Here is a 12946-nt window from a genome sequence, read left to right as displayed (position 1 = left end):
AAATGTTAGCTATTACTATTCATGTGGCTTTTAATGATCAATCCAACGAGGTATAATACCTTCTTTCTTTGAATTATATATTCATTCAACAAAGCAGTAGGCACCACTGAGGAATAAAAAATATTAGAACTGATGTAAAGGAACTCACTGCCAAGGAAACAAGACACACAAACAGACCATTTATACTGGAGTCAGTGTTCTGTTTGAGCATTGTTTCTTGTAACAGAAATACCTGGCATTACTGCTAATGCGCAGATTCATGGACCCTACTCTGGACCTATTAGGTCCCTATTTTGTCTCTATCAGAATCTCTGGTGTAGGGCAAGCAGGTATTCTTAGGCATACTAAAATTTGAGAACTACAAGATTAGAAGTATAAGGTGAATGCTTTGGAGTTCCCGTCATGGCTCAGTGGTTAACAAATCTGACTAGGAACCATGAGGTTGTAGGTTCGATCCCTGGTCTCACTCAATGGGTTAAGGATCTGGTGTTGCCGTGAGCTGTGGTGTAGGTCACAGATACGGCTGGGATCTGGCGTTTCTGTGGCCGTGGTGTAGGCTGGCAGCTAAAGCTCTTATTAGACCCCTAGCCTGGGAACTTCCATGTGCCATGGGCGCAGCCCTAGAAAAGACAGAAAGACAAAAAAAAAAAAAAGAGAGAGAGAGAGACAGAATGCTTCGAAAACTTGAGGAAATCCTCTAGTATTTGTTACTACTTTTATTATTATTATGCATATTTATCTTATTTTCCCTTCTAGATTAAAATAAATTCCTTGGGGTTAGGTATTTTACTCCTCTTACTTAAGTAGAATTAAATTGAATACCTTGATTCAGCATTTGTTTGAATAGTTATTTACATGTTTATATATACTCCACAGCATGCTGTTGGCAGTTTGTTACATACCCTTCATATTTTCCATAGTACTTGATATTGTGGTAAATATCCCCTTAAAATCCTTTCTATTCTTGGCTTCTGAGACATTGCACTTTTCTAACTTTCCTTCTCCCTATTTGCCAGAGGGGTTCTCAAATTTCACTAATTAGGAGTTCCAGTCATGGCACAGTGGTTAACGAATCCGACTAGGCACCATGAGGTTGTGGGTTCGATCCCTGCCCTTGCTCAGTGGGTTAATGATCCGGCGTTGCCGTGAGCTGTGGTGTAGGTTGCAGACACGGCTCGGATCCTGCGTTGCTGTGGCTCTGGTGTAGGCTGGTGGCTACAGCTCCGATTGGACCCCTAGCCTGGGAACCTCCATGTGCCGCGGGATCGGCCCAAGAAATAGCGAAAAGACAAAAAAAAAAAAAAAAATTTCACTAATTAGCTGACAACCTTGGGCAAGTTACGAATCACTCTGAGCCTCAAATTTTTCAATAATAAAATGGGGGTAATGGAAATAAACAGGGTAAAATTTCCTGTTCATGTTTATCATCATAATTAAATATAATAGCACATAATTTCCTAATGTTAATTCCTCTTCTTATCACCTCATGAATGTGTTCCTAAAATTTGACCTTGAACCTTTACTCTTTAATCTCAGCACTCTCCCTTGGTAATCTCATCTAGTCCCTTAACTTCACCAATTGCTTCTTGCAGATGACTCAAAATATGTCAAAAGAGAATTTTTCATTTTTCCTCTTTCGAATCAATTTTCCCACCTGCGAAATAACTTAGCTTCCAAAGTTCTGCTGACCTTGAATTTGTGTTCTTCACTGTCCCCTAAGTGGTTATATTCTGCTGACTATATGCACACAAGGCTGAGAAGATCCTAAGGGGATGATATAGGGTAGCCTCTATAAATTACTAGGGCTCAGAAGTTTGCAAAGGTATCTGGAGGAAATCCTTTGTAAACATTTTTTACCAATCCACCCCTCCAAGGAAGCTCCCCCCAACCAATTTTTCTTCTATCCTGAACCTGTCCTTTTCAACACCGATGCTTCATATTCTCTTGCCTGGTAGCAACTTCCTTTCTTCTGTCCTAATTTGGGCCCTCACAACCCTCTTACACATATATTATCAGAGCCTCTTAATTGAAAGTAGATAGGGAAGCTGTCATCTACACCAGAGCTTCATAACGGATGATCCTCTTGATCTCCTTAGTCTTTGAGATGGCCAGAAGCCTCATGTCAATCACGTCTAGCTCTAAGCAGATCTTGGGGCTCCAGATGCCATCCAATTTACTCTACCGTGGATAAAACTATTATCACAGTCTATGTGCACTATAATGTGAAAAATGTTAGGAAGCACTAATATTAAATTAATCTCCCTAAGCACAGATCGGATTGTATCATATATTCTTTCATAAAACCTTTACTTATGATACCTCACTGTCTACCAAGTAAATTCTAAACCACTTGGCCAAGCATTGAGGAAGGCACCATACAGTCTCACATCAACTTACCTGTCCAGTTCTGACTCTAATACCTTTTCCTTTAGCCACACTGGGCCACTCTCCAGTCTCTTGTACACTTTTCTTCACCTAGGATATTTCTCTCTCCTTAAAGTGATGCATCCTTCAAGATGCAGCGCCCATGTCACCTGCTTCATAAACACAACGTTCTCACTTCATATAGCAATAACTGATTCTCCTCAGCCTGAAATCACATGGCATCTGTTTTAGTTCTCTTATAGCATTTATTTTATTCCATCTAGTGTGATAAAGATGAATACACGTTATAACCTTGACTATCAGTATTCCTTGACTACAGGATCTTGTGTTTGTCCCCACCCTAGCACCTAACGCATTGCCCTACATACTGAAAGCACTACATTATTGAATTAAATAATTTTAAAGCTGTTTAGAACATATCAGTATGATTTCTAATATTTCTATACCAACCAATTTCAAGAAATAAAACATGTGACAGTTACTAGCTACAACAGAAACCTATGAAGCAATAAACAGAGGTTTTAGGATAGTCTCCCAGAATGCAAATAGAAAAGCCAAATATTTACATTAGAACATTGTAGCAGTGATGTCAATTGATGAAGTTCTAAAAAGTAAATATTCTTCCTATTACAGATCCAAGAGAACTCCTAAACCCCGAATTCCACCCCTTTATGTTGTATAAAATACACAAATAGAAAGCTGGGAGTTCCCGTCGTGGCGCAGTGGTTAACGAATCCGACTAGGAACCATGAGGTTGCGGGTTCAGTCCCTGCCCTTGCTTAGTGGGTTAGGGATCCAGCGTTGCCGTGAGCTGTGGTGTAGGTTGCAGACGCAGCTGCAGCTCGAATCTGGCATTGCTGTGGCTCTGGCGCAGGCCGGTGGCTACAGCTCCGATTAGACCCCTGGCCTGGGAACCTCCATATGCCGCGGGAGCAGCCCTAGAAAAGGGCAAAAGACCAAAAAAAAAAGAAAGCTGGTTTCATCTACAGCCATACCAGCCTGAATATGCCCAACTTCATCTGCTCTTGGAAGCTAAGCAGGGTCAGGCCTGGTAAGTACTTGGACGGAGAAAGGCTGTTTCCCTAATGACAAGTAAACAAATCCTGACTCAGTCTTCTTTAACTCCCAGCTCTGCAGTGTTGTTGCTTATATCCACCCCACACAGACGGGAAAAACTTCAGAAGCCCCTAGAATGCTAGTGGCTTCTGAATACTGCATGAAAGAGGCACAGAAAAGAAGTTCAGACTGGTAAGAAAAGGAGAAAGGGGAAGAGGAGGGGGTGAATCCCCTACCTGGGATCCGGTATACTATCACAGAAAGGAAACCGACTGCAATGGTAGAAAGATTGCTGACAAAATGCAGAAAGATCTGAAAAAACATTTTTGTAGTGAGTTCAGTAGCAGCAGATCCCGTGATTCCCAAATCCTCACACTGGCAGTGAAACACTTCCCGGACTGTCCCTGGCTCGCTGACAGAAGGGAGAGGGGAGGTGGGGCTTAAAGGGTAGGGCTTCAAACGACCTGCAATCTCTCTTAGTCTCAATTTCCAGGGCAAGAATCCCAACAACTTATCTATAGCAAGTTGCTGTTTGGAATACTGAATTTGGATCACCCATAGTGGTCTCCCTCTCTAGACCTCCCTCTTTCAAATGGGTCCTCACACTACAGTTAAGTCATTTGATCCATGGGATCAATTTCTTTATGCCACTCCTCTCTTCTGAAAGACTCAGACCTCCTCTTTCTTTACAGAATAAAGTCCAAATTTAATCTGTTAACAAAGGACTCTACAATCTGGCCTCAACCTTTCATCCTTGCCTCTTTAGCTTTCTAGCACTTCCTCTTTCCTTTTCTATTCACTTAATTTGCAAAACATTTTCTAACAATCTAGTATGAATAAAGCGTTATGAGGTATGCTCTTAAAAAACTAGTAACCAGGAGTTGCCACTGTGGCACAACAGTATCGGTGGCGTCTCAGGAGCACCAGGACTCAGGTTAGATCCCTGGCCCAGGACAGTGGGTTGGGGATCTGGCATGGCCACCGCTGTGGCTTAGGCCATAGCTGCGGCTCAGATCTGATCCCTGGCCCAGGAACTCCAGGTGCCATGAGGTGGCCAAAAATAATAACAATAATAGTAATAATAATAATAACCATACATAATTTTATTAATTTAACAAACATTTCTGAGCACCAGTGTGTCAAATAGTACCACAAATTGAGAATAGATTCTGTCCTGCTCTCTAGCAGTTTATTTATTTTTTTGGTCTTTTTCTAGGGGCGCACCCGAGGCATGTGGAGGTTCCCAGGCTAAGGGTCTAATCGGAGCTGTAGCTGCCAGCCTGTGCCAGAGCCACAGCAACGCCAGATCTGAGTCGTGTCTGTGACCTACACCACAGCTCACGGCAACACCGCCGGATCCTTAACCCATCGAGCAAGGCCAGGGATCGAACCCGCAACCTCATGGTTCCTAGTCGGATTCATTAAGCACTAAGCCGTGATGGGAACTCCTCTCTAGCAGTTTAGATGATACACTACTCCTCTTTGTGAATTGTCAGCCCAGTGAAATGACTCACCATGTGTTTTTGTTCTTCTGTGGCTTGAAGGAACTTTTTCACACCTGAAATATCTTCCCTCTTTCCTTTTCAAAAGCCCATTTCAAAATCTACCTCTGCAGAGTTCCCATCATGGCTCAGAGGAAACGAATCTAACTAGCATCCATGAGGACACAGTTTCAATCCCTGGCCTCGATCAGTGGGTTAAGGATTCAGCATTGCCATGAACTGTGGTATGGGTCGCAGACTTGGCTCAGATCTCGCATTGCTGTGGCCGTGGTGTAGGCCAGCAGCTACAGCTCCTATTCAACCCTTTGTCTGGGAACCTCCATATGCCTCCAGGGTAAATACTTTTAACATTAACCAAATACTTACCAAATACCTTACCAAATACTTTTAACATTAACATATCATGTCTTCCTAGAAAATACTTTTACCAAATACTTTTAACATTAACATATCATGTCTTCCTAGAAAAGACGCATAAGTATATTTCAAGCAAGGAGTGGTTAAAATTGTCAAAGGGGAGAACAAAGAGTATCTCAGACTATTCTGTACTCCCCACAGTGTCTAGCAGTTCATGATATACAGAGATTGAATATATATTTTGATTTGTAATTAGAGAAAAATAATTTATAAACTTACAAAATTGTATTCATTAAAATTAAAGAAAGTGTAAAATTAACAGGCAAATATATTTCTCCAACAGCATATTTCCAGTTGTGAGATAGTTATTCTCATTTATATGGATGGTACCAAAGACATCAAATTAGATTAAAAATAATAATAATAAGCCTTCTGATTTTCAGGAACTTTTTCAATAGGAAGTAGCTATTCCGACCAGTAAACACATTGAGACTAAAAATCAGTTACCTACTCTTATACAAACAAATGCAATGGTCAAATTTAACCTGCACAGGGAAGAACCAGATGCTAAACAATGGTAACACTATGAAGACATAACAAATATAATATGAAATCCACTCTAAAACAATGTTTGCCTTATCTCTCACATTAATAACAAATGCTTGGGAAAAAATACCTCAAGAATGTTTCTTAATGACAATGGTCCAGCAGCATCATTTTCGTATTTAAACGTTAAAGAACTCTGTAAAGTAAAAGAACTCAAAAATGGGAGTTCCTATCATGACTCGGTGAGTTAAGAATTCAACTAGTATCCATGAGGATTCGGTCCAATCCCAGGCCTCGTTCAGTAGGTTAAGGATAGGGCATTGCCATGACCTGCGTTATAGGCCAGCAACTGCAGCTCCAATTCAACCCCTACCCTGGGACCTTCTATATGCCACAGGTTCAGCCCTAAAAAGCACACACACAAAAAAAAAATTAATTTGATGAAATGAGATTTTAACATTTAGAAGGCAGCAAGGGAAACATGCTGTCCACCTGAGGAATACCAAATTCCCTGCGGTACTGCCTGTAAACGTATCCAAATTTTAATTGCCTATATCAGCAAAATATACATGTAAAAGATTGAATTATCTAGATGACTGAACAATGGGTGCTGTGATTTTCAAAAATCTGATCAATACAGTTATCACACATAATTTTGTAATATTTTAAAAGTTCTCATGTGGCACAGCAAATTAAGGACCAGTATTCCTGAAGTTGTGGCACAGGTCTCAACTGTGGCAACAGTTCCATCCTTGGCCCATGAACTTCTACATGCCTTAGATGTGACAAAAAAAATTGTTTTCAATAAAATCAAAACAGTACCTTCCAACAAAGGGAGGCTTTTTTCAGCTAGATAAATATTTGAGATTTCCTAGTCCGAATTCAATTCCTGAATTATTATAAGATTGAAATTACTCACCAAGATTGACTTGTTTAGCCAACTTCTTTACTTCTGGACCACTAATCTTTATTCCATAGCACACAGCTGCTAAGGCTTCTAAATACATTTCCTTAACTACACCATTGATATAGTTGATGTGTAAAAAAAGCCAACTCATATAAAGTTCTAGTTAGTAATTTCTGGTTTTTATTTTACCACACGACAATAATTTTAAACCAAATTTTTATTAGTGATGTATAATAATAATAATAGTGAAAATAATCAAGTGGTTATACTAAATAGGAATAGTACAATTTAACTACATATTGAGAAACTGGACCAATTACTTTGGGGTTTTAGGGGCTTTTTTTCAATATTGACCACGAAAAACATAACTATCTCCAAAGCTATCTGCCATTTAAAAAAAATATTCAAAAAGAAAAGTATAATATTGTTAAATATTATCAAATTAACTCAATGAGTCTTATTTTAGAAATTTAAGAAAGGTTAGGAAGTTTAAGGAAAAAAGAATCCATATAATTTAAATAATGTACACGTTTTAAAACACACTAAATATTTGACTCTCAAAAAAAAAGCTACATACTTCATATTAGTGTCCAGCTTAAAGCCCCTTTAAAATCTAGAAAAGAAATTTAAAGAGTTTCTGTATATTTAAGGTACACATTTTCTTAAGAACCAGAGAGCATTCAGAGCACAAATGTCATTCTTTCATTACAACAATAATGAGCTTAAATTCTCAGCTTATTTTAAGTACACAATTTTATCTGTGCAGTGTGTTTGCAATCACTGTAAACCTCTGTCTCAGGAGCTCTCTTTTCTGTATCAGAAAGTTTTCAATAGTATTGGCTTCTTTGAAGAGTCCGTCTATCTCGTCAATATAAGATGCATCTACTGCTGCTCTCTCACTAATGGGGAAAAAAATTTACATTCAACTAAATAGTCATAACATCTAAAGATACTATCATAGTGATATTCTTTATTAGGTATATTTGTTAGCTATTTCATTTAAATGGCTTTGTATATCAGAAAACCTCATTAATTTACAAACATTGCTCTGTAGAAGTTAAGTTAGTTCCACAAATATTTTTCACTATCTATACCTTGGCACAGCAGAATGTGTATCTTATACTTTGCAATTCTAATGTTAAATGATATACATTATTTTAACAGCCATTATTATTATTCAAATACAGTGATTACTGAGTAACCATTATTCAAATACAGTGATTACTGAGTAGTTTAAAAAAAAAACACCTTATAAAACATAATAGTCTCAGGCCAATAGAATATTTAAATTCAGCCTTCAAATATATACTGATAATATTTAAATATTTCATAAATATAAATATTTACTTTATCTTTAATATCACTCTATTATTATGGTTAACTTCACCAAATGGCATTTTTCTGGAAGTTTTTCATAAAATTTTAAATTTTAAATTTTAAATTTTTTATCATTTCATTAGAGAACAAAATATATTTAGCTTCATATTAGCTCTGAGAGTATTAAGATAGAAGATGTTTAGTAGAAAAGTTAGTCTTTGATAATAACCAGCTAGGAGTTCCCACTGTGGCGCAACAGGGATGAGTGCCGTCTCTGCAGCACTGGGACATAAGTTCAATTCCTGTGCCTGGCACCAAATACAGCTCAGGTCTGATTCCTGGCCTGGGAACTCCATATATATGGGGCAGCCAAGAGAGAAAAAAAAAATTGTAAATAAGTAAATAAAATGTGCATAATATGGGAGTCCCTGCTGTGGCTCAGTGAGTTAAGAATCTGACTACTACCCATGAGGATGCAGGTTTGATCCCTAGCCTCGCTCAGTGGGTTAAGGATCCAGCTTTGCCTCAAGCTGCACCTATTATGTTTTATAAGGTCGCAGATGTGTCTTCTATCCCGCAGAGCTGTGATGTAGGCTGTGATTTGACGTTTAGCCTGGGAACTTCCATATGCTGAGGGTGCAGCCCTTAAAAAGACTTAAATAAAAAGAAAGACAAAGAAAATAACCAGCTAATCTATTACAAGAAACTGATGTAGAATAAAAAATTTCAGTTATAATTACTAGATAGGTTTTGCAGCCCTTTAAACTTCCCATTATTGGGTTTCCAGAAGAAAAATTCTATGCCTAAGATAGACTCAAGAGAAGATACTACAAGTACTTGCCTTAAGATCTTTGCATATGTAGACAACATGAGATTAATTTCCTTGCTCATATCTGTTCAAAAAAAAATCACTAAGTTATGAACTATAATAAACCTTCCATATTAAAAAATAAATGTATAGAAATATAAGCACTTTATATATCACCATTCAAATCTTTCTCCAGGGCTTCATCCTTATAAAATAATCCAGAGCTTTCAGAGAAAGAAGTATCTGATTTTCCAAGAGAGGACAGTTGTGGACTATCTGGCATTTGAGGCTAATAGAAGAAAGTAAAGAAAATAGTAAATAGCTAACAAGACCCTTAAGATATATACATTGCCAAAAAAAAAAAAAAAAGCAAATAAAATATCTTTCAGAAAAAAGCAAACATATTGGAAATTATATGCTCTCATGTCCTAATCGGTCATTTGTAATTTTATTACCAAGGAAGTTTCTAGGCCCAACAAGCCCTTTGTTCCACATAAAAATTTTATTGTAGGTTTACATTAGATTTTGAAAACGGTATTAATCCCCTGACAAAAAAGTTTACTGAATCTTGAGCCTGCAGATATTTATATTAACAAAACAGTAAAACTCATTTGGATACTAGCCAAATGCTTGCAAATTTTTGCAAGATAACATAATCTTTAAGGAAACGAATAATGCCTCAAACATAAACAGACCAATTGGCAGGGAAGTAATGAAGATGGGCAGGACCATGCACTTTTTCATAAGTAGCAAGTACAGGAGTTCCCATCATGACTCAGCGGAAATGAATCTGACTAGCATCCATGAGGATGCAGGTTCAATCCCTGGCCTCACTCAGTGGGTTAAGGATCCAGCATTGCTGTCAGCTGTGGTGTATGTGGCAGATGCAGCTCGGATCTGGCATTGCTGTGGTTATGGCATAGGCTGGCAGCTATAGCTCCAATTTGATCCCTAGCCTGGGAACCTCTGTATGCCACAGGAACAGCCCTAAAAAGAAAAAAAAAAAAAGTAGATATCCTACTTATATACCAAAATAATTATTTAAAGTCCTATGTATCGTAAAAGCATGAATCCACTTCTGTCTCCAGATCACAAATTACCACAAAGAAACCTCCCAATAGCTTCCTGGAGGCCTATATTTAGTGAAAAGGCAGTTGGAGACAATATAGTTCCTGCTGGGACAACTCCAGCTCTGGGAATATGAAAACATTAAATTCCATTTATCAATAGAATTATTTTAAATGTGAAAAACTTGAGAAGTATATAAAAGAGTATATAAAATTAAAAGCATATAAAGTAAAAGGCTCCACAAGCACAAAGATTACCTCCAACTCTCTCTGTCTCTTGCAATTTCTAGTATCAGGTTTTACAGGGTTACTTGCCATAATATTCTGGAGGAAAGAGCTGCAAAGTTTAAAGCAGTGTCAAATTTAGATATAAACTCCATGCTATAGCTCTCCTGAATCTTTCCCTTTCTTTCCATTCCTCCTACCCCTCTTAGTTTAGGCTCTCATTATTTGTCACTTACCTAAACTACTCAAATTCTCCCTTCTGTGTTTCATACTATCAACTACTGTTTGGGCAACCTTTCAAAACTCTGATTACTGCATTCTTCTAGTTCAGAAAACTTTCCCTTGATCATTCACTGCTCCAGAATAAATTCAAATTCTATGGTATAGAATCCAAAGTCCTACATCACCTGGGGCCAGCCAGCCTACCATTTCCCATGATTTCCTTCTAGTCCCTCTATATACAGTCAAACTAATCTCTTTGGCATGTCTGCCTTGTTTCAGGATTCAGTTAAGAATGTTCTGCCTTCACAAAAGCTTAATGTTGAAACAGTCCATCTAATTCAATCTCATCTTTTGCAGATGTGAAAACAGGGACAGAGACAATTGACCAAATTCAAACATGTTAAACTAGGTCAGACTGGAACCAAGATCTCTTCTAGTCTAAAAGAGACTTCTGGGAGTTCCCATCGTGGCTCAGTGGTTAACGAATCCGACTAGGAACCACAAGGTTGCGAGTTCGATCTCTGGCCTTGCTCAGTGGGTTAAGGATCCCGCGTTGCTATGGGCTGTGGTGCAGGTCGCAGAGGCTGCTCGGATCCCATGTTGCTGTGGCTCTGACCTAGGCTGGTGTCTACATCTCCGATTAGACCCCTAGCCTGGGAATCTCCATATGCCTGGGGAGCAGCTCTAGAAAAGGCAAAAATAAATAAATTAAATAAAATAAAAGAGACTTTTGGGAGTTTTAACTGTGGCACAGTGGGTTAATGATCTTACGTGTCTCTGTGGAGACTCTGTCCTGGCCCAGCGCAGTGAGCTAAGGGATCTGACATTGCCAAAGCTGCAGCATGTAAGTCACAGCTGTGGCCCAGGATTAGATTCCTGGCCTGGGAACTTCCATATACTGCAGGTGCAGCTGAAAAAGTAAGTACTAGGGGAGTTCCCGTCGTGGCGCAGTGGTTAACGAATCCGACTAGGAACCATGAGGTTGCGGGTTCGGTCCCTGCCCTTGCTCAGTGGGTTAACCATCCGGCGTTGCCAAGAGCTGTGGTGTAGGTTGCAGACGCGGTTCGGATCCTGCGTTGCTGTGGCTCTGGCGTAGGCCAGTGGCTACATCTCCGATTGGACCCCTAGCCTGGGAACCTCTATATGCCGCGGGAGCGGCCCAAAGAAATAGCAAAAAAAAAAAAAGACAAAAAAATAAATTAATTAATTAATTAAATAAAAAGTAAGTACTAGAATAGAATATGTAGTAATATGTAGAAAACTCTACACACGCACATTAGTGCTCCCTCTTGGGAAGTTGGAGAATATTTCAGAGAAGCCAACATGAGAGCTGTTCTACACTCTCTTCCCCTTTTTCTCTTCCCTTTTCTTTTTACACCTCTTCTTGCCTGTCTCAAAGTAACAGAACGTTAATGTATCAAATCAAAACTTTCCTAATTACGTAAGTCAACTTCTGTAAAAACAGAGGTAATTCAACTTCTGTGAAAACAGAAGTTTTAATTTTTCTGTCATAGCTACGGTCCTCAGATGAATCCTGGTCTGGTCAACGGGCTGGGCCTCGGCCTGCGACAAGCACCTGCACGGCCGCAGACCCGGCCTTGCAATCATCCCCAAGTATGGGCTCTTGGCCTCGTCCAATCGTTTTCTCCTCGGCTTCTCTTCCCCTGACGCTACCTCGGGCCCCTCAGATCATCCCACCTACCTGGGTCCTCACTTCCCGCTCCGGCTCCCTCTCCCTCTCCTCCCCACTAGCCTTTCGGTCTCATCAGAGACCTGGGAGGAAGCGCCCACCTGCTCTCACTACCTTGCTTCACAGCCAGGCACACTCCCATGGGCGCTCAGCCCCAGAGCCGCACCCCAAGACCGGCCTACCGTTCCGTGGGGGCACCTTCCTCGTCAGCTAAAACGCGGGAAGAGGCCAGCGTGGGTGCGCAGGCTCAAGGCAGCAGCTTTCCCGATGGGCAGCGCGGCAGGTCACGTGACACGTCGCCTCCCCGCTGCCACGGGGAGGGGGTCTTTCTCCCAATGTGCCTCCCGGCTTGGCGTCTCGGTAAAGGAAACTCTCTCCCAGCCTCCCACTGAGTTTCTGGGGAAGAAGGGGGAAATCTGATCTAAGACTGGTTTCTCAAGAAAGACCAAGAAAGAACTACCAGAGGAAGGCCGGGGTGTGTTCTGGTCTCTTGGAACCTCAGAAAAGAAGCACAAGATGGTAGTACCCCACTACCACTTTCCAAGTGAAAGATACAGCCTGGTCCAGATGGTTTGTTTGTTGCAAGAAGTGTTTAAACCTGAGTCCCCCCTGGCCGGACCAGACACTTGTAGATCTAGAGTCTTGGTTTCTTACCTCTTCATATTTGGTGCAATTCAACTTTTGGAATCACAGCGAACATATCCTTCTTGATGTGTCAGTAAGTTTAGTCGACATCATTGGCAGCTTTCAAAACATATTTTGTAACACGCATGACTCACATATTTAAAGTTTAGCCTCATTGGGAGCTTTAATATGGTGCCTTTGACCACAATGGCAAGGATAGGCATTCTGCACTTACGCCCA

The 12946-nt window shown here is 40.0% G+C and overlaps 2 protein-coding genes across 16 annotated transcripts in view; both read right to left on the bottom strand.

Annotated features, from left to right (window-relative positions):
* The window catches only part of BCO2 (beta-carotene oxygenase 2), a 52356-nt gene extending 40006 nt beyond the window's left edge, over positions 1-12350 (bottom strand). The window contains exons 1-2 of one of the 14 annotated variants that reach the window (XM_021062784.1): positions 9056-9126; positions 8912-8963 (exon numbers count right to left, since the gene is read on the bottom strand). Coding sequence is in view for 4 of the 14 variants with exons in the window: in XM_005667336.3 (XP_005667393.2) it covers positions 3678-3765 (88 nt within the window). In the remaining 10 variants the exon portion in view is untranslated. Of the gene's footprint in view, positions 1-2397; positions 2591-3677; positions 4472-8911; positions 8964-9055; positions 9127-10203; positions 10283-12183; positions 12209-12264 lie in introns of those variants that run through there. The other 13 variants (XM_021062790.1, XM_005667334.3, XM_005667335.3 and 10 more) reach the window with 13 other exon arrangements.
* TEX12 (testis expressed 12) lies at positions 6914-12393 on the bottom strand. Of its 2 annotated transcripts, none has more exons than XM_005667333.3 (5): positions 12265-12393; positions 10204-10282; positions 9056-9167; positions 8912-8963; positions 6914-7652 (listed from the first exon to the last, which is right to left on the bottom strand). In XM_005667333.3, the coding sequence occupies exons 2-5, from the start codon at positions 10261-10263 to the stop codon at positions 7508-7510; spliced, it is 369 nt and encodes a 122-aa protein (XP_005667390.1). In that variant the 5' UTR covers positions 10264-10282; positions 12265-12393; the 3' UTR covers positions 6914-7507. The 2 variants fall into 2 exon arrangements, with proteins under 2 accessions (XP_005667390.1, XP_003357347.1); XM_003357299.3 differs by having other exon boundaries at positions 12184-12310.

Source organism: Sus scrofa, chromosome 9 (genome assembly GCF_000003025.6).
Source record: "Sus scrofa isolate TJ Tabasco breed Duroc chromosome 9, Sscrofa11.1, whole genome shotgun sequence".
In the NCBI taxonomy this organism is placed as follows: Eukaryota; Metazoa; Chordata; class Mammalia; order Artiodactyla; family Suidae; genus Sus; species Sus scrofa.
Note: the sequence above shows the minus strand (reverse complement) of the source record. Positions and strands in the feature narration are given on the sequence as shown.

What these genes read in the sequence shown, in the direction of transcription:
- TEX12 (XM_003357299.3), bottom strand. Translation starts at nt 12,224, where the DNA reads ATGGGAGTGTGCCTGGCTGTGAAGCAAGGTAGTGAGAGCAG. An exon ending in AAGCAAGGTAGTGAGAGCAG is followed by an intron (nt 10,283 to 12,183) that starts GTGGGCGCTTCC and finishes TAAACTTTGCAG; the next exon opens with CTCTTTCCTCCAGAATATTA. An exon ending in ACATATGCAAAGATCTTAAG is followed by an intron (nt 7,653 to 8,911) that starts GCAAGTACTTGT and finishes TTTCCCCATTAG; the next exon opens with TGAGAGAGCAGCAGTAGATG.